Source organism: Humulus lupulus, chromosome 6 (assembly GCF_963169125.1).
Source record: "Humulus lupulus chromosome 6, drHumLupu1.1, whole genome shotgun sequence".
NCBI lineage: Eukaryota > Viridiplantae > Streptophyta > Magnoliopsida > Rosales > Cannabaceae > Humulus > Humulus lupulus.
The window spans coordinates 44,316,915-44,335,582 of NC_084798.1; the positions used below are offsets into that span (position 1 = coordinate 44,316,915).

At 33.6% G+C, this 18,668-nt stretch overlaps 1 protein-coding gene and 1 long non-coding RNA gene across 3 annotated transcripts; one reads left to right on the forward strand and one right to left on the reverse strand.

Annotated features, from left to right (window-relative positions):
- Positions 1 to 8,850: 8,850 nt before the first annotated feature.
- On the reverse strand, positions 8,851 to 12,553 carry LOC133782117 (uncharacterized). The gene is made up of 4 exons (XR_009870342.1): positions 12,415 to 12,553; positions 12,086 to 12,303; positions 9,434 to 9,560; positions 8,851 to 9,299 (listed from the first exon to the last, which is right to left on the reverse strand). It is a non-coding gene; the product is annotated as an uncharacterized LOC133782117 (long non-coding RNA).
- LOC133782116 (putative disease resistance protein RGA3) lies at positions 9,555 to 16,367 on the forward strand. 2 transcript variants are annotated; one of them, XR_009870341.1, is made up of 3 exons: positions 9,555 to 13,354; positions 13,465 to 13,551; positions 15,791 to 16,367. XR_009870341.1 is itself a non-coding variant. In XM_062221316.1 (2 exons), the coding sequence occupies exons 1-2, from the start codon at positions 10,326 to 10,328 to the stop codon at positions 13,472 to 13,474; spliced, it is 3,039 nt and encodes a 1,012-aa protein (XP_062077300.1). In that variant the 5' UTR covers positions 9,555 to 10,325; the 3' UTR covers positions 13,475 to 13,829. The 2 variants fall into 2 exon arrangements, 1 of the variants encoding a protein (XP_062077300.1); XM_062221316.1 differs by lacking the exon at positions 15,791 to 16,367 and having other exon boundaries at positions 13,465 to 13,829.
- The last annotated feature ends 2,301 nt before the right edge of the window (positions 16,368 to 18,668 follow it).

Below are 18,668 nucleotides of genomic sequence, written 5' to 3' on the forward strand. Positions count from 1 at the left end.
CTCTCAGATTATTTTTACTCCGCAATGATGCATTCCAATTTTCTTACTTAATTTATTTCTGCGCATACCTTTTTTCTCTTGATTTCCTTATTATAAACTTACCTGCCCCCTCTCTTTCCCTACTTCCTTTGGGGTTTGAAAAAGCTATCTTAAAAGTCATCTTTTACATCATATTAGCTATCTGTTTCTTTGGATATAAAAAATATCTCTGAATATTGTTGCTAAGAAACTCTGAGAATGAAAGACAGAGTGCTGAGGTACATGACAAGGAGATATTTAATATATTTGTTATTAGTTTTAGAAAGATCCCATACTTGTATTTGTGAAGTTATAGATGGACTATAATTTCCTAATAATGATGCAATTAAAGGCTATTTGCGCGCTAATAATCGATTGCTCATACTGGTATGATTTTATATGAAGCTTCATTGTAGTGGAGTTGTTACTCTCTGATACATTCACTCTCTATATTTATAGCATATGTACTTTACTAGTTAGTGGTTACAAATCGTTTTGGAGATAAAATTAACTTTTGTCTACCCTTGAAGCCCAATACCTTGATCAATTGTGTATTTGTCCATTACTGTACAGTTCTGTCTACAAAGATAGCAGTTATTCTTTGGGAAAAGCTATCCTGGCTACTAAAACAAACATGCTGCATAATAGTTTTTTTTTTTGTTGTTTATTCTAGGTGTCAATATCCCTATTTGTGTTTGGGTTTGGATTGTGTTAAAGGGATTGTCAATATCTCTCTTGATGTTGCAAAATAGTATTTGATTCATAACTAGAAGGGATCCTTCTCTGACAATGATTTTGGTCCAAAATTGTTGGTTAATAAAACTTCCAAGTTTAGTTTGTTGTGTTTTCTCTCTCTGTTTTTTTTTTTTTGGCAGTGTCTTCGATCATAAAGCACACTCTGCTGTTGATTTTTGTAGCTTAGTTTATTGTGGTGTTCTATTTGTGTTTCTCTTTTATGAGTTTCTTATGGCTTGTTGGACTTAGTCTAAATACATGGTCATGCTCTTTATTTGATCTCTCAAACTATTTCAGACTAATGAATTGGCACAACCATTTGTGCTCTTTATTGCTTCTTTTTTAGTAAGCCTAATCACATGTTTGCCTTGCACACATATAATATGAGTGTCATCTAGATTGTAGGCCATTGGATCTTATATATATCTTACATCATGCAGTTATGTTTATATGCACACAAGCATATATAGTGCTCTTTATTACAGTTATGGTTGGAATAGTATGGTACATATATAAATTTTGTTTAACTTCTCTATCGTTTCCTTCCTCTCTTTATCTTTCACACATATACATGAACACATGGTGGGGCTGTATCATTGGGACACCCATTAGGATGCAGTGGAGCTCGTATCTTGGTCACATTGTTAGGGGTAATCTATAAGCTTCCCTTCTCTTGCAATGCATTCCTAGTTTGACATTCTAATATCATTTATATAGTTCTCTGGTTTTGTTTACATGTTTTCTTAATGATCTAAAGTCATAGTTCGTGGTCATATCTAAGCTTATGCTTTCTACATTTACTCATGTGAAGTGATCTCGTGTTTGTCATTTATTCTTTTAAATTTCTGTTGAGAGTTTAGCTGTGGAATAAAAAGACATTGGTAACTATGCTCTCTCTGATATATTTTACTTGGAATTTCTGAAATAAGAATAATGTTGTTGCAGGTATTGAGACATAAAAAGGGAAAGTACGGGGTTGGTGTCATATGCAACGGTGGCGAGGGAGCTTCTTCACTTGTTCTTGAGCTCATGTAAGACCTGTAATTGTTTTTGAGCATGTCTTGATTGAATTCTCCTTGTCGGCTAGCCAGCTTATAAATAAAGCTAATTGGCTAACCCAATTGTATTCATCACTTGGTTCATTTTCAATAATAAGAATCAATTTCTCATCATGATTCATATCAATAGAATAACAAAACTTGTTGCTTATTCTTGCATTGTTGAGAGGAAATGATATTATATTATCATGGGTTTAGCTTAGACTACATATATTCAATAGGACTCAACTTTACCAAACTAGCAAATGCTAATCTATTTTGTGCGACTTCAGTTAATTGTTCCTTTTGCTCACCTGTCATAACCTGATGAAACCAAAAAAGAAAAAACTGCTAGTATTTCCTTTATATCTTATGTGGAGACTTGGAAATTATGGTTTTTGACACTCTTTAAGTAAAAGACCCATTTCCGAGTAGTTTCGAAGTCAAATGGTTTTTGTTTGCTTTGGTGTAGTTGTGAATCCATTATTTTGTATGTGGTGTCCTTTCTTGGATATAATTTTCATAGCATTTTTCTTGAAGTAATTTGTGATGCTAGATAATAACAATAAAATATTTCTTTGTTTATTTTGCAGATGTGACAAGCGAAGTATAAAAGGATACTTAAGACTCCTTGAAAGTAGTAACTTTGTTTATTTATTTGTGTTGAAAGATGTAACTTTTAGACTCCTTGAATACTTAAAGAATATTTTGTTGTTGATGACAGTGTTGAATGTTTTAAACTAAATTGTGGATTGTTAATTCAATGTTGAATGTTCTTACTTTTTGTTATTTGAAAATCAAGTTCATTTGATGATGCTAGTATATATTAGAAAGCTAATTTTAATTATATAAAAAAATATATATATATAATAGAATAAATTAGTGTTATATAAATAAAATATATAATGAGAATTTAAACATATCTAAATATAACAATAATACGAAAATTGAGTTATAATATCTATTACAATAACACTTTTTATGCAAAGAATTATGTTATGCAAACTTCATTATATAACACAAATAATGTTATACTAAAGTGTAGTATAACACAAAAAATGTGTTATACTAAAATGTAGTATAACAAAAAAAAAGTGTTATATAATCGACTATAAATAACATAATTAAACACTTATCTATATATTAAAATAACACAGAAATTGTGTTATCGTTGACAGTACAATAACACATCTGTATAACACTGATAAAGTATTATGTAAAGTACCCTGACCTACGATAACATAGTCGGTCTTGACACATCAGAAAGTGTTATCGTATGTTTTGATAACACATTTTCGGTGTTATTAAAAGCATTTTTTCTTGTAGTGTAACTCCCAAATTTCTATTTTAATTCCATAAACATCTAATTAATCATTGGTAACAGTCATGGGGGTTGGTGGAATTTGAAATTCAAGGGGTGTCTCAAAAACTCTATAAATAGGAGCCTAATGCTCACTTGTAAGACACACAATTTTCCATCCACAAAGCACTTGGCTGGAAAATACACCATAGAGGCTTGATAATTCCAGAGAGCTATTTCCTAGAGAGATCCCTTAGTGCTTAGAGAATATGAGGAAATAAGCTTTTGGACAAAGGTTTTGAACCTTGTTCAAGTTGGTGATCCCCACTACTCTACATTTTAGTTGTGTGAGAGTTTATTCTTTTTATTGGTTTTATTATCATTCTTTTGATCTTGTTGATCTTATTTATTTGTATTATTATTGTTTTGAGTTTGTAATCTTCTTCTTCTACATCTTTCTATTTACTTGTATTTTGAGCAAATGAGTTGTAATATTTCTTTAATCAATATTATCTTATCTATTGTATTTTTGCATAGAGTTGTATTTTGGTTTTTCCATATTTCCATTGAGTATAAAAATATATTCTCTAACAATCAAAAGCTTGTTTTCCTTTTCAATGGAAGGAGAAATCATAGAGATCTTGTGAGGATCCAACTTTGAAAAGATGGTAAGATAAAGTAATGTTCTTCTTTTGTTTTCTTAGAAGATCTAATAGTTTTCATATAGTGATAGAAATGAGAAGAAGAAAATTTTATAAATGAGGTTCATTGTTTTCTAATCTCCTTTGTTTTTCAAATATAGTGGTTAGATTAGAAGATAATTTAATATCTTGTGTTTTTGTTATATGTGACTAATGTGTAAATAATCTAGTAGATTATTGGGTAATATGACAACATGTTATAGAATTGTCTTATTATGTGATAATGATAAATTATTAGAATGACAATCTTATGAGTTTTATATGACATGCATAAATATATTGATTTTGTGAATCAATAAAAATATGAAATCATATGTGTGTGTATTTGTAATTTAGTTTACATATTTATAAAGAGCCATGTTAGTATGATATAAGTCATATGTGTTGATAATTATGTGAAATTATATTGAAATATAATCATGCAAATATTTGTGAGGTGTTAATAGGTTTTATCCTATATTGTTGTTAGTATGTGATTTGTGAATAAAAGAATTATTTGAGAATTTAAAATTTTCTCATTTAAAAGATGAGCATCTCATTTTATGAGATAAGAAAAGATGAACCTAAGGGGTTACATCTTTTAATGATTGTGTCTTGCTATTGCAAGAAAAATGGATCAAGGTGGATTCCAAAATTGTGGGATGACATATTGACTCAATAAACTTGAAGTCTATAGTGTGGTCAAATGAAATATATTTGAGAATTATTTAGTGACAATAATTCTTAAATATTCAATGTATCAATGAGGAGACATTGTAAAATGGGAAAAACAATTTTGAATCTTTACATCAATAGTGAATAGATTAATGTGAACTTTATTCATTTTGGTTAAAGATGGTGATATGTTTAAATTAATCTCAAAGAGGAGATGATTTTAAACTAAAATATAAGAAATTAAAGTGTTTAAATAAATCAATGACGGTTTATTTTCTTTGATTTAAAGTGTGTAATAAAATTGACATCTTCAAATTGATTTTGATGAGAAAATCAATGGATGTAAAATTGGTGTTTTCAAAAGAATCTCAAAGAGACTCTTAAGAAATACACAAAATTTGTTTAAGTGATTTTGAGATTATTTACACAACTAAAAGTGAAAATTAGTGATTATTTGTTTGAGAAATTTTCACATGACATTTGTGTTCACATATTTTATTTTGTGAAATATATAAAAGAAAGCAAAAAAGTGAAAGTTACTTTGAAAGAAATGTGCCTTGCTTGAGTAAGTAAATAAATCAAGATAAACATTGAGGTTTTTATCTTGATCTATTGAGAGTTTATCATGTGTTTTAGAGGATTCATGATGAACTTTGAGAATTATGAGTCTAGATTTATCTTGGAGGATAAAGGACTTAATAGAAATGAAGAAATTTCTATTTTAAAGTGATTATCACTATGTAAGAAATGTGGGGGTGATGCTCCAAAGTTAATCAATTTATTTTGTTGATAATGATTGATTAATTTTGTCATCCTATCCAATAGGTGATTTGGAATTCCACATTCTTAATCACATTGGCTATATGTGTATAAAATTGATAAATCTAGACATGCTTGGTGTCTAAAGTTACTGTTTGTAATATTTTGATTCAAGAAAGAATCAATTTAAAACATAAATTATAGAAACAAAGAGGTTTCTAGAATTAATATTCAAATGTTTATCTTGGATATTGAACTATAAAATAGTGGGGGTGTTGACTATGGTCAAAATCACTATTTTAAAGGGGTAACTATTTTAATCAAACTATGGCTAGCAACAAAGTTTGAATAAAATAATGAAGAGTGTCTAAGTATGGATACATGAGAAAAATGATTCAAATGGAATCATTTCTACATCTCAAGGGATGGGACTTAGACTCCCTAAAGAGATTCACGGTTGATGGTAACCTATCTTAATACTAGTAACCAAACTAGTGTTAGGTTCAATAGGTAATAACAAATCAATCAAGTGAATAGTAGTAGTACTCAAATTTAGTCTCATCTGAGATAATATGAGTACTAGTGTGTTACCAAAATGAGGATTAAAACTGAAATGTTTTTTTTAATAGAACTCGGTCTTCAAAAGACAAGTATTTTAGGGTAACGAAATGCTATAAGAGTTCAAACTATATAGACCTAGGGGTGGTGCCGCCCCTCATGAGAATTGGGAGTCATTCTCAAGAAAAGTCTCTGAATAGAATGTCCACATGGCCATTAACGGTGCAAAAGCGAGACATTGAGGTCTCAAGTGAACATAGCAAAGGTGTGTGTGTTATCACCGATTTGTTATCAAGGGATAGTGGTTCAATGCTTCAGCAACCAAAATTTCAACAATCTTTGTGATAATTACACTAAGGTAAAATTCAAGTCGAAAGACATTTTACTTTATGCCCCAATGCAAGGGTTTCTATAGTGTGTGATTATTTAATCAAGTGGGGGAATATTATATTTTATATAATGTTTGATTGATTAAATAAGTGTTACAATAGATAAACTATTTAATCTAGTGGAGGAATGTTATATTATTTATAATATAATGTAATATTATATTATTTTATAATATAATGTTTTAGATTAAGTAAATGTGACAAAGAGTGTCACATATTGTAACATATAATAGAGAGTTACATTATTTAGATATATGTGAAATATCCAAATATGTAACATATTTGGTGTTACAAATTCAATCACAAATTTGTAACTTCCAAATATTATCCATTATTGTGTAGATTTGTTGTTACACAATATTGAGATGAATTTCTTAAAGCCATATATGAAATGACTGTTAGAGATGTGATTTTAACTCCCATAATGTGTATGGAAGTTACAAAATCAAGTGAGAATGAATTTGGAACATTTTGGCAAATTTGGAAAATTGGTTTCTGAAAAAACGTCTTGGCTCGCAGCCAGTGTTTTTCAGGCTGCGGCCCAAGAGGAAGAAAATATCATGGGTCGCGGCCAGTGTCTTTCAGGCGGCGGGCCCAAGTGGCTGACAACATTTTCCAAACTTCAGTTTTATCCAATTTTGAATGTTTACCACAACCAAGTAACTCCCAAATTTCTATTTTAATTCCATAAACATCCAATTAATCATTGGTAACAGTCATGGGGGTTGGTGGAATTTGTAATTCAAAGGGTGTCTCAAAAACTCTATAAATAGGGGCCTAATGCTCACTTGTAAGACACACCATTTTCCATCCACAAAACACTTGGCTGGAAAATACACCATAGATGCTTGATAATTCCACAGAGCTATTTTCTAGAGAGACCCCTTAGCACTTAGAGAATAGGGGGAAATAAGCTTTTGGACAAAGGTTTTGAACCTTATTCAAGTTGGTGATCCCCACTACTCTATACTTTGGTTGTGTGATAGTTTGTTCTTTTTATTGGTTTTATTTTCATTCTTTTGATCTTGTTGATCTTATTTACATGTATTATTATTTTTTTGAGTTTGCAATCTTCTTCTTCTACATCTTTCTATTTACTTGTATTTTGAGCAATTGAGTTGTAATATTTCTTTAATCAATACTATATTGTCTATTGTATTTTTGCATAGTGTTGTATTTTGGTTTTTTCATATTTCCATTGAGTATAAAAATATATTCTCTAACAGAAAACATATGTTTCTCACATATAAAAATGATAACCTTAAAAATTTGGTCATGGTGGTACTACTCTTGAGCCCAAGTGACTGGGGGTGTAGTTGGAATTTTTTTTAAAATTCATAGAGAAGAGAGAGAAAAGAAAGAGGGAGAGATCTAACATAGTACTCATGTATAATAAATAAATAAAGTACTCATACACTACAAAATATGGGGTTTATAGCAGAAAAATATCTAGCGACAACGTTGGAAAATGTTGCTACTAGATATGTTTTTAGGAACCACGCTGAAAATTTCACAAGGTTTAGTGATTCTAGTGACAAGTTGTTGTTGCTATTGGCCTGCTAAATTTTAATCTCACAAAACCGTTCCTTCTTACCCATTACTTCATTTTTCAAAACTTTCCCCCAAAATTTGATCACTCTCGCCTCTCTCATCAAACCCTCACACCCATTTCCCCAATCTCTAACCCTCACAACCATTTCCCCCCATCTCTGGCCCTCACTCCATCCTCTCACTAATTTCTAACCCATTTCTATCTCACTGCATTCCTTCTCTCTCTAATCGCTAACCCAAACCTACTTCACAAACCCATTTCACTCTCTAACCTCTCTCATTGCCTTTCATCTTTCACAACGTTGTTGCCGCTAGACGTTCTAGCGAAAACTTTTAAGAACTGTTGCCGCTAGAAAGCCGATTTTTTGTAGTTATATTTAATACCAACAAAAGAAGAAAAGTCAAACTTGTAGAAGAAGAAAATCGTAGAAAAAGTTAAAAGGCTAAAGAAAAATGCAGTAAATTTGTAAATAAAATATTTATGGTGATTTTTTAAATTAAATTAATAAAAATGGTTACAAGTGTAAATTATCCTAGAAATCCATACTGCATTTATGTGAGACATAGATTTGAAATGAGATTTCTTTCACCAATTACGATATAATGAATTCATTGTTTATATTGGAGTATATGATCTCCATAGCTTGAAATAAAAATATATAAAAAGAAGTAAAAAGAAATATACATATATATATATATATATGTAAATATATTTATATTTATGAATTGCATGTATGCAGTCTTAAATAGTACAAGGGGGATATTTTATTATACCCTTTACATGATTAAAAAAGAAAAGAGAATGAAAAGATAATATCCACTAGACAACAGCAAATTCAAGTATGCAAATATTTTCCAGCCTTCTCTATCTTCATGATAACCGGAAAAGAAAAGTCATTTTAAAAATAATAATAAATAAATATAAAATTAATGTTTCTTTCATGATAAATGAAAAAAATATGATGACAAACACTACTTCTATGTACATCTTCTTCTTTCAATTGGTACTAAATTCTTAAGAAGTTGAGAGAACAATTACGTGCTAATCAAATCATCTTCTATTCTATTATTGTTCTCCAATTCGGTTGTATAATTAAGTTTAGCCAACAAATTTCGATTTCCACGATAATCACATGTGAGAACTCAGGTTTGAAAATAAGAGATTTATACTAAAAAAATATGAGAACTTGAAAAATAAGAGATTTATCCCAAAAAAAAAATGTAAAGAACGCTTTAAGGAAATGAGTGGAATCAAAATTGAAATTTTTTTTTTTTTATATTTTTCTCAAGTATGCTATTATAATGATTTTCCATTCCTCTTTTTGAGGAAGTAGGTCTTCTATTTATATGAGGGGCACTGTTCCTTTCTTACAAAGTGGTACGTGCAGGAAGTGGCAAGATCTATACTATACGTTTTGCAGATTTTCTTCACGAAGCGAGTCTCATTTGCGCCCACAGAGAATTTTCACTTTCCAAGCAAGAAGCGCGACCGTGCCCTTCTGGAATCCCAAGTGCGATTCTATCCTCTATTTCCAGCCTTGAATTGCAAGATTTCAACCCAAATCACCCAATCAATAAACCTAGCATGTTTCCAACACTTGAAACCAAAATAAAATCAATCCTAAACATCTCAGAAACATCTATTAATCCATAATACAAATCTTTAACTATATTCACCATCAAGCGCTAGATGTATCATCAAACTTGAATATCATAGTTCAAAGAATTTACCTATCAATATCTCTGCCACAATCCTTAAATCCTTGTTCCCTTTTGATAACTTATAGCTCGACAAAACAGATATGTCACCGCTGATAATGTCGCCCCTAAATAACATTTTACTTCTAGTGTCCATGGTCTAAATTATGGACCCCAATTAAATAGACATTAAAGAAGTTAAAAATGTGAATAAAAAAGTCAATATATTTAGGCAATTAATAAATCATAATAATTAGTGGTAATGTAGTAAATAAAAAAACCAAATTAATTATCGTACTAATTTTACTTATGTTATATTTTGTATTAAATTTGCCACAACTTTTAATACAAGATAAATTTGACAAACTTGGTAGATATTATTGTAGGAATAATTTTTTTTTTTAATTGTGGTAAAATATAGTATTGTTCTACCATTTTGTGTTCCATTAGAGATGCTATTAGTGGAGATATATAGTAACAGGAAAAAGTCAAAAAGTTTGACTCGGATTGTTCGGGGTACTTATATTTTAGAGTGACAAGCACTAATGCCAAATCAACAACCACACATTCCCACTATGATATGTATAGTACCTAGGAATTTGGACTTAGATTAGCGGTCAAGGATTAACGGTCAAAGACATTGAATGCTGAAAAGCAATGTTCCACTACTAGTACTATAAAGTGTTACACATCAATGATCAAATTATATTATATATGAATCTCTTATTTAAATGCCATTTCGTCCAAAAAGATTCATATTCGCGTGCTTAACTTAGAGCATTAAGGAAATTAAATATAATAAAATGGCAATAGCTAGACCATGTATTTATGATATGATGTGGTGTTAGCATAGTACTCTTCTACGTTTTAAATTATCAATCAATTGCTTCTTCAAGGCGAACAGACTCTGGCCTTCACTGCAACCATGGCTGATGCTTTCACCTCCGCACTTGTCAATCAGTTTGTTTCGGGTGCCCTTCTAAAGATTGATGAAAATTTGGAATTGGTCCAGAATGTAAAGAAAGATGTCAAAAGGCTCAAAAAGAGTCTGAAATACATCCAAGATTTGTTGGTAGATGCTGGGACAAGACAACTCGACTCTCAATGGTTGAAACAGTGGCTGAGTGATCTCGAAGACATATCGTCGGACATGGACGATGTGTTGGATGAGTGGAACTCTGCCATTATCAAGTCTGAAATTGAGAAATATGATCAAGAAGCAAAGGGTGGTGGTGAAGATCGTGATGAGAATAGTGATGTTCTGGCAAAGCAGGTATGCTTTCCAGTGCCCTCTTCTTGGTTTTGTTTTAAACAAGTTATTCAAGTGATTAGGCACTGTGATTTTGCTAAAAGAATTAGGAAATTGAACAAGGAACTAGATAGTATAAAAAATGATGGCCATGATCATGGCATAGTTATGGGAGCTATTTCTCAACAACAATATATTCCTAGTTCCATTGTCAAATCAAGAATCACTACTATTTCTATGATTGAAGAAACTGAAATACATGGTCGAGATGATGATAAGGAAATTTTAGTGAGTAAGTTGCTATGTGATATTACTCGAAAGGGTACCAAAGGGATTGATATAATTCCTATTGTAGGAATGGGGGGGCTTGGTAAAACTACCCTTGCCCAGCTAGTTTATAATGATGATAGGGTTAAGGCTCACTTTGATAAGCGAATTTGGGTGTGTGTCTCAGAACCTTTTGATCAAAAAAGAGTTGCTAAGGCAATTGTTGATGGGCTAGGAGGAAATGCCCAAAATTATGATGAGCTAGAGAGTTTGGTGCAATGCATTAGTAACTCTGTCAAAGGAATGAAGTTCCTTCTTGTCTTAGATGATGTATGGACTGAGGAGAAACAAAAGTGGGAACAGTTAAAGCAACCTCTTATGCAGGGTGGTGTAGGAAGTAGGATAATAGTGACAACAAGGAAAGAGGAGGTCACAAGAATGATGAGGGCAATTGCTAGAATGATTACTCTAAAAAAATTGTCTGATGAGCAATGTTGGTTGATCATTAGACAACTAGTATTTGTGGAGGGAGAAGAAAATGAGGTCAACTTGTTAGAAGAAATTGGAAGAAAAATTGCTAGTAAGTGTAAAGGCTTACCTCTTGTTGCAAAGGTTTTAGGAGGTCTTATGTACTATAGAAAGAGTGAAAGCCAGTGGAATGACATTTTGCAAAACAAATTGTGGGATTCAAAAGTTGTTGAGGAAGAGATTTTTGCTCCATTGTTGTTAAGTTATTATGACTTATCTCCTTTGGAAAAATGTTGCTACTTATATTGTTCCCTATTTCCAAAGGATTATAAATTTGAAAGAGATACATTGATTGACATGTGGATGTCCCAAGGTTATATTGGTGATTCAAGAACCGGTCAAGAGTGTTTTGAGAGTCTAGTCATGCGATCATTTTTTGATGATTATATTCAAGAATTTAATGCATATGGTGCTTTTGATCCAAGACATTATTACCTAATGCATGATATAGTGCATGATTTTACCCAATTTCTGGCCAAAAATAAAATTTTTGTTGTTGAATGCGACGATATCAGAGAGAAAATGAAGTCCTTGGAACACAAAGTCTCTCATTTGAATGTGCTAAATGTAAAATCAAATTCCTCAGACAAAGTTCTCACTTTGAAGGATATTGAAAGGGATATTCAAAGAAAATTGCGTACCCTTCTCATTTCGACCGATGAAATTGAAGTTGCACTTGATTATGATTTCATTCTCTCCAACCTCAAAGGTCTTCGAGTACTGTGTCTACCAGCTCTGGGTATTGCCAATCTACCCCATTCTATTACCACTTTGATACATTTGAGATATCTCGATCTTTCAAACAATTCCAATTTGAGAAAATTGCCTGATTCACTGTGTGATTTATGTAACCTACAAACTTTAAAAATAGCAAATTGTTATAATCTTCAAAGGCTACCAGAAGGAATTGGAAAGATAGTTAAGTTGAGATGTCTTTATAACTATGGTTGTTCTGAGTTAAAAGGGTTACCAAAGGGGTTTGGAAAACTAACTAGTCTTCAAAAGCTAGAAATGATTCCCATACCCAAGAGAAACAAAGAAGCATATTTCCCATTTGGAGATTTGAAGAATTTAGGCTTCTATGATCATTTTCAAGGGTTTCTTCGTATAAAACGGTGTGTAAATTTGGCATATGTGGGTGAAGCTGAAAAGATAAGCCTCGGAAAGATGAAAGAGCTTGAGGAGTTGAGTCTAAACTTTAGAATATTTGATGGAAGCAGTGTTGAAGAGGAAGCAAAGCCACAGAATGAAGATATGATACTTGAAGCCCTAAAGCCACATCCAAACATAAACGTTTTAACAATCAGTCAATACCATGGAGCCAAATTCCCAAGTTGGATGACTTCATTGATCAAGTTGAAATGCCTTACTCTTGTGGGATTCGATAATTGTGAAACTCTACCTCCTTTAGGGAAATTGCCATGTTTGGAATCCCTTCAATTATCCATAATGACATGTGTGAAAAAGGTTGGTGTTGAGTTTTGGGGACTAAATCATGAAGAAGAAAAAGGAGACTCATTCCCGAAATTGAAGAATCTTTGGTTTAATTACTTTTCGAAATGGACAAAATGGGAAGGGAGTGAAGCAGCAGCAGCAGCGAGAAGTTCATCAAGTTCAAAAGTTATGCCATGCCTACGTTCATTGCGAATTACGTATTGTCGCAATTTGGAAGCACTTCCTGATTTTCTACGAATGACGCCATTGGAGGACTTGAGAATTGGTGACTCGGCTATCCTAGAACAATCTTGCCTAAAGGATTGGCTTCACATCCCTAATATTGAAATTAATTACAGTCTTGTACAAAAAGAAGGAACGTGGATTCAGAAGGAAAAGGATCAAAATATGCCTAAACTTGATGAACAGTCGAGCAATATTGAAATTGAAGGTGTTTCTTCACCACAAATATCCAGGTGTGTAACTACTTAATTATCTTCTTTATATGCGTACCCTTTCTAATAATAATTTTAAATCTCATTATTATTCTTGTTCCAAATAATTAATATAATATACTAATTTGCAGGGAATTATAAGGGAAGTAATGGAGAGTCATCATCCTAGCATTATTAATTGTACTTAACAAGACCACATAGAAGGAATGCTAAAGAAGGTAAAATTGTTAGTACAAAATTATGCCAAGCTAACTACATGACATGTGCACCCAAAACATACACTCAAACATTACACACACGTAATTTAGTCTAGTCAATCATATTTATTAAAACTGGGACCTACTGTTTTAAAAAGCAATGACACATCACTGCGTGTAATGTTTGGGTGTATATTTTTTGTGCACATATCATTACTTTGATATCTTTATGTATATATTCTTGAATTCTTCTATTTTATATTAAGTATATTCATTCTCTGTGAGAATGTACTCACTTTAATTTCAAATAAATAATAATATTGGGTGGTGTATATTGTTAAAATGCCACTAATATAATAGTATGTATGCACTCTTATTTTTAAAACGATACAAAAATTTCAACTTAATTACATTTTAAAATGTGCTGCAAATTTTGTTGTTAATAATGATTTAACAAATTTATTAGAGATTGCCAGAAAAAAAATTAATTATTAGAGATAAATTTTGGTTACATGATTTAAAATATTATTATAAATACTAACAATTACTATTTTGAGATTAAAAGCTACTAAAATACTCCTTTTGTGATGAATACAAATAAATCAAGAGTGTCCTTAAATCTGCCCATTTCTTTACAGTACAAAATTTTTAGATAATACCAAGCCAATCAATTTCACAAAGACCATTTTAGGCTCAATATATGGATGGCACAAAGAAAAGAAATTATTTAGGTGAAGCTTGTTTGGAGGGAATGAAAATAGAGAAATAAAAATGAGAATGAGAAAATAAATAGGAATAAAGTGGAAACAAAATTAATATGAATAAAAAAATTGATAAAAAAATTATAATTTTTTTTCAATATTTCATTGTGTTGACTGCGTTTTTAGCCAACGACGTGAGAACGTCAATAACGACAAGCCTTCAAGAGAAATAAAAACGACAACAGACGGTATAAACAAGAAAAGTAAATAACACAGGAGATTTTTATAGTGGTTCAGCCCCGATTGTCGGTAATAGCCTAATCCACTTAGAGTTGTGATTTATAAATCTATACTCAAGATCAGATGGACTGAGCCAACTGAGTTTCTTCAGTACAGATTGTGAAAAATACAGAATTCTCTCTTATTTCAGCACTTTCTCTCTCTAGAATAGACAGTCCCAATTTTCTCTCTCTAGAAAGAAACAGCTAAAAAGACCCTCCTCTCATCCCATCAGCTCTCTATTTATAAGCCTGGGATCCTCAACTGATATCCCCCTACAACCGGGATATTTTATTATTCATCTTATATTTATATTACAATAAATGTTTAAAATATAACTAATTCCTCAATTTGAGTGAGGAATGAGAGATTCCCGCGCATGTTGTTGGAGTTGTGTCTGACTTAGTCTCCTCTAGCTAGTTGGTCCACCTCCTACTCACTACCCATGCAAGTGCTGGTTGAACATGCATGGTGGTAGGATATGCATGGTGGTAGGACATGTTTTTGTGGGTTGAACGTGCATGGTGGTAGGACATGCACTTCTCTCCTCTAACATGACACTCTCCTCTAGCATGCCATGTTCCTCCTTGAACCAATCTCCTTGGCTTCTTCTCGGACCAAGGTGGTCCGAGGCAACCTCCTTGGCACCTCACCTTGGACAACATTGAGGCAACCTCCTTGGTGCCTCACCTTGGACAACATTGAGGCAACCTCCTCCATAACATCTCACCTTGGACAAGGTCAAGGCATTCTCCTTTAGCATCTCCCAAACATGTACGATCGAACATTGTATAGGCTCTCCTTATCAAAATCTAAGTCTCCTTCCTCTTGCATGAGACTCCACCTCCTTAGCTACTTACCTTGGACACGTTCGAGCCAATACTTAGGAAACCTTGGGAGGCTTGCCTCCTACACATCCTTGGGGTCCCTTAGGACCACATCCTCCTTGGGGTCTCCTAAGACCACCCCCTTAGGGTCTCCTAGGACCACATCCTCCTTGGGGTCTCCTAGGACCACTCCCCTTAGCTCACCTAGAATGCATTCTCCAATTTTTGGGTATAACACATTGGAATGATGTTTCATCCCATTTTCAAATGAAAAAGTAATTCCACTAAAATAGTGGAAAAATAATTTAATTGGAATGACATTACAATACTATAAAATGCAACCAAACAAAAAAAATAGAATGAAAAATGATTATTTTTTATTCGATTGTATTGCATTACCCCAATCAAACATCACCTTACTTATTTGGTTTGTTTTGTTTGTTATAATTATAGTGACATTAATACAGGTGATTAAAGAAAGAAAATCGAATCAATAGCATCTTTGGGAGAAGATGGAATGAAGTTGGAGACATCTTGCCCCGTTTGTGATAGTGCCTCGGAGACGACATACCATGCCCTTGCTACTATATCCCGTTTCTCCTAGTTTTCCAGCCTCTGGATTTTTATGAAATGCTAGACTTGAAATGGAAAAACAGGCACTGGTATTTTGGAGGACCCGGCAGAGAAGAAACAAGCTAGTGCATGAAAATGTGAGTTGGAACGTGAATATGGTTGTTAAAGGATCATTGGACTACTTACACAGATTTTTAATGAAGGAAGCTAGTGTCTAATTTCTCCATCCAATCCTGACTGCGCAACCCAATATGGTGGTCTTAAAGCCAACGTCGATGTTGCCATTGACATAGAGCATTTTAGAGTCAGAATAGGAGTACTCGTGATGGACTGGTTCTGTTCTTGCTTCGTTATTGTTGAATACTGCTTTAGGATTGTCCATGTGAATTTTATGTTTTTTATTTAATTGATTTTGCTTTGATATTTTATTTCAAGTCGGTCAATAAGAAAATGCTAGTCTTTAGGATTGGTTAAACTTATTAGAAAGATAAAATATTTTATTATGTTTCAACTCTATTTAAATAGCAAAGCACTAGATAAAGTATATGAATTCCAAGGTGTGATAAAATTCTTTAATCATTTCTATCATTGTTTTAGTTTATTTTTTTCCACAAAAAAACCAACAAATAGTATCAAGAACTATTTTCTTGAGGGGACCTACTCTTACACCAAAATTTCGAGAATAAAATGAATAGCCTCAAAATTTCGGCTTGAAATAGTTAGGCTCGTGTTTACGGATACTAGCAAAATACTTGTGCGAATTATTAAATGGTTCCATAGATCTGCTATCAACACCCTAGTCAATCTACAAATCTATTACTAGCACTCGAGCATGGGTTGCATCGTTCGAGCCTGAGTTGCAGGCTCGAAGACATCGACCTTCTCTGAGGAACGTACTAGAAGAAATTACTAGATGAGGAGGAGGTTATAACCGGAATAGTGAGCTAGAATCCTGGACTGGTTTCGAAAGCACGCCAGTAATACGATCGAGCTCAGCAGCGCGTTTTGCACGCGAGAATGTTGTTAGAAATCCCTATTCTGTAGGGATTCGTTATTATCATATATTAAATCCCTATCGTCATGGGATATTATGTAATCAAGGAATTTATTATATTTATTTCAAATTAATATGATTGATCATAACTTCCTTGAATCAGAGGAAGATATTCTCATGATGAGGTCTATAAATAGCCTGGTTTGATTCATTTGTAGACACGCACAAATTGTACTAGAGAATACTCTGCCAAATTTCTTTATGAAAAAAGCTTTGAGAGAGTAGTGAGAGTAATAATAGTGACTCATGGAATAGACAGATTTTAACTGTTGAACCAAGTAAAAAGCCTTCGAATACTTCTATTTTTTATGTATCTGCGTTTAGTGCTCTTCATATCTAATTTGACGAAAAACGGTGTCAACAATTTGGTGCTTTCGTTGAGAGCATTAAACAAATCTCTGTAATGTTTAATCAAAAACCTCCTGCATATCATCAATGGCCGCTACGAACAATCCTAGAACTCGGACGACCATTGTCACAAATCCCTGAGGAATGAACTCCTCAAACGGAGAACTACCCATGAAGGCCTGGGAAGCAGCCCATAGAGATCAAAGCCTTGATGAGGGAAGTGACTCGTCCGCCTCCAGGGGCAACCTGCTCAAACCCCCAGAACCGACGAGGATTTATACTATAATCCCGAAAGGTACGTGCCTAGTGTGAAATTGGAGAATCGCAGATTGCGTAAACAGTTCGCCATAGCCACACTACGAAACGAGGAATTGGCTAGGCAAGCCGCTAAAGTACAGGCACCACCTCGAAGGACTAGCCGGCGTCCCTGTAGGATTAGGCCACCAGAATGGCTGAATAAAGGGCCAAACAAGTGCAACCAAGGCCAAGGACAAATGCTGGCAATGGTCGTCCTGGGAGAAATGCTCAAAACACTACTAGGGTGACCGTATGGTGAGTGTAACTGCTGGAACGGGGAATAAATTGCTCCTCCCGTAGCTCAAAGTAATAACACCGAGCCTATCAAGAACAACCCGGAGCTAGTCCGAGCCAATTATGGATCCTCCAGACCCAATAATGGAAGGCCCCCGCCATCGCCAATAAGGCATCCTCCATCTCCAATAAGACACCCCTCTCTGGTTCAAGAGGCACCCCAACCAACTCCTGATGGGAACCAGGCAAGGGAAAGGGCACTCTAAAGACCCTCTCGGAGTTGTAGCCAAGATAGAAATCATAGAGGTCGACCTAGAAAAGGAGGTGAAAGAGAAGCTCCCCGAGGACACAGGGCATCCCAACTAGCGGGAAGTCATATGTAGAGGTCACAAACAACTGGAGCGAGGGGGCCAGTGGAAAACCCACCTTGCAACCATCGAGCCACACAACAACAACGTGAGAGAAATGATAGCTTCATCAATGAAAGTTTCGACCTCAGCAGATCAGTGAGTGTATACAACACCGAACCCATGAATACTAGGAATTATGAGAACGACAATCCTGACCTTCGAGATCACTTGAATCAAAACCGGGGGCAGGATAACCTTTCAAACCCAGATTTACAAACACATCTGAATAGCCGAAAAGAGCCCATGCAGCCAGTACATAGGAATCAGTATAACCCTGTACTAGGGCAGGGAGCTGGAGTTTTCACAAACAATAACCAGCTGCCCTAAGTGCAAGCTCAACCTCCGGTGAACTTGGTCCAAGAAAGAATCAACCAACTTAAAAAAACATTCAGGCTCCTTCAAAAGGAGAGAAATA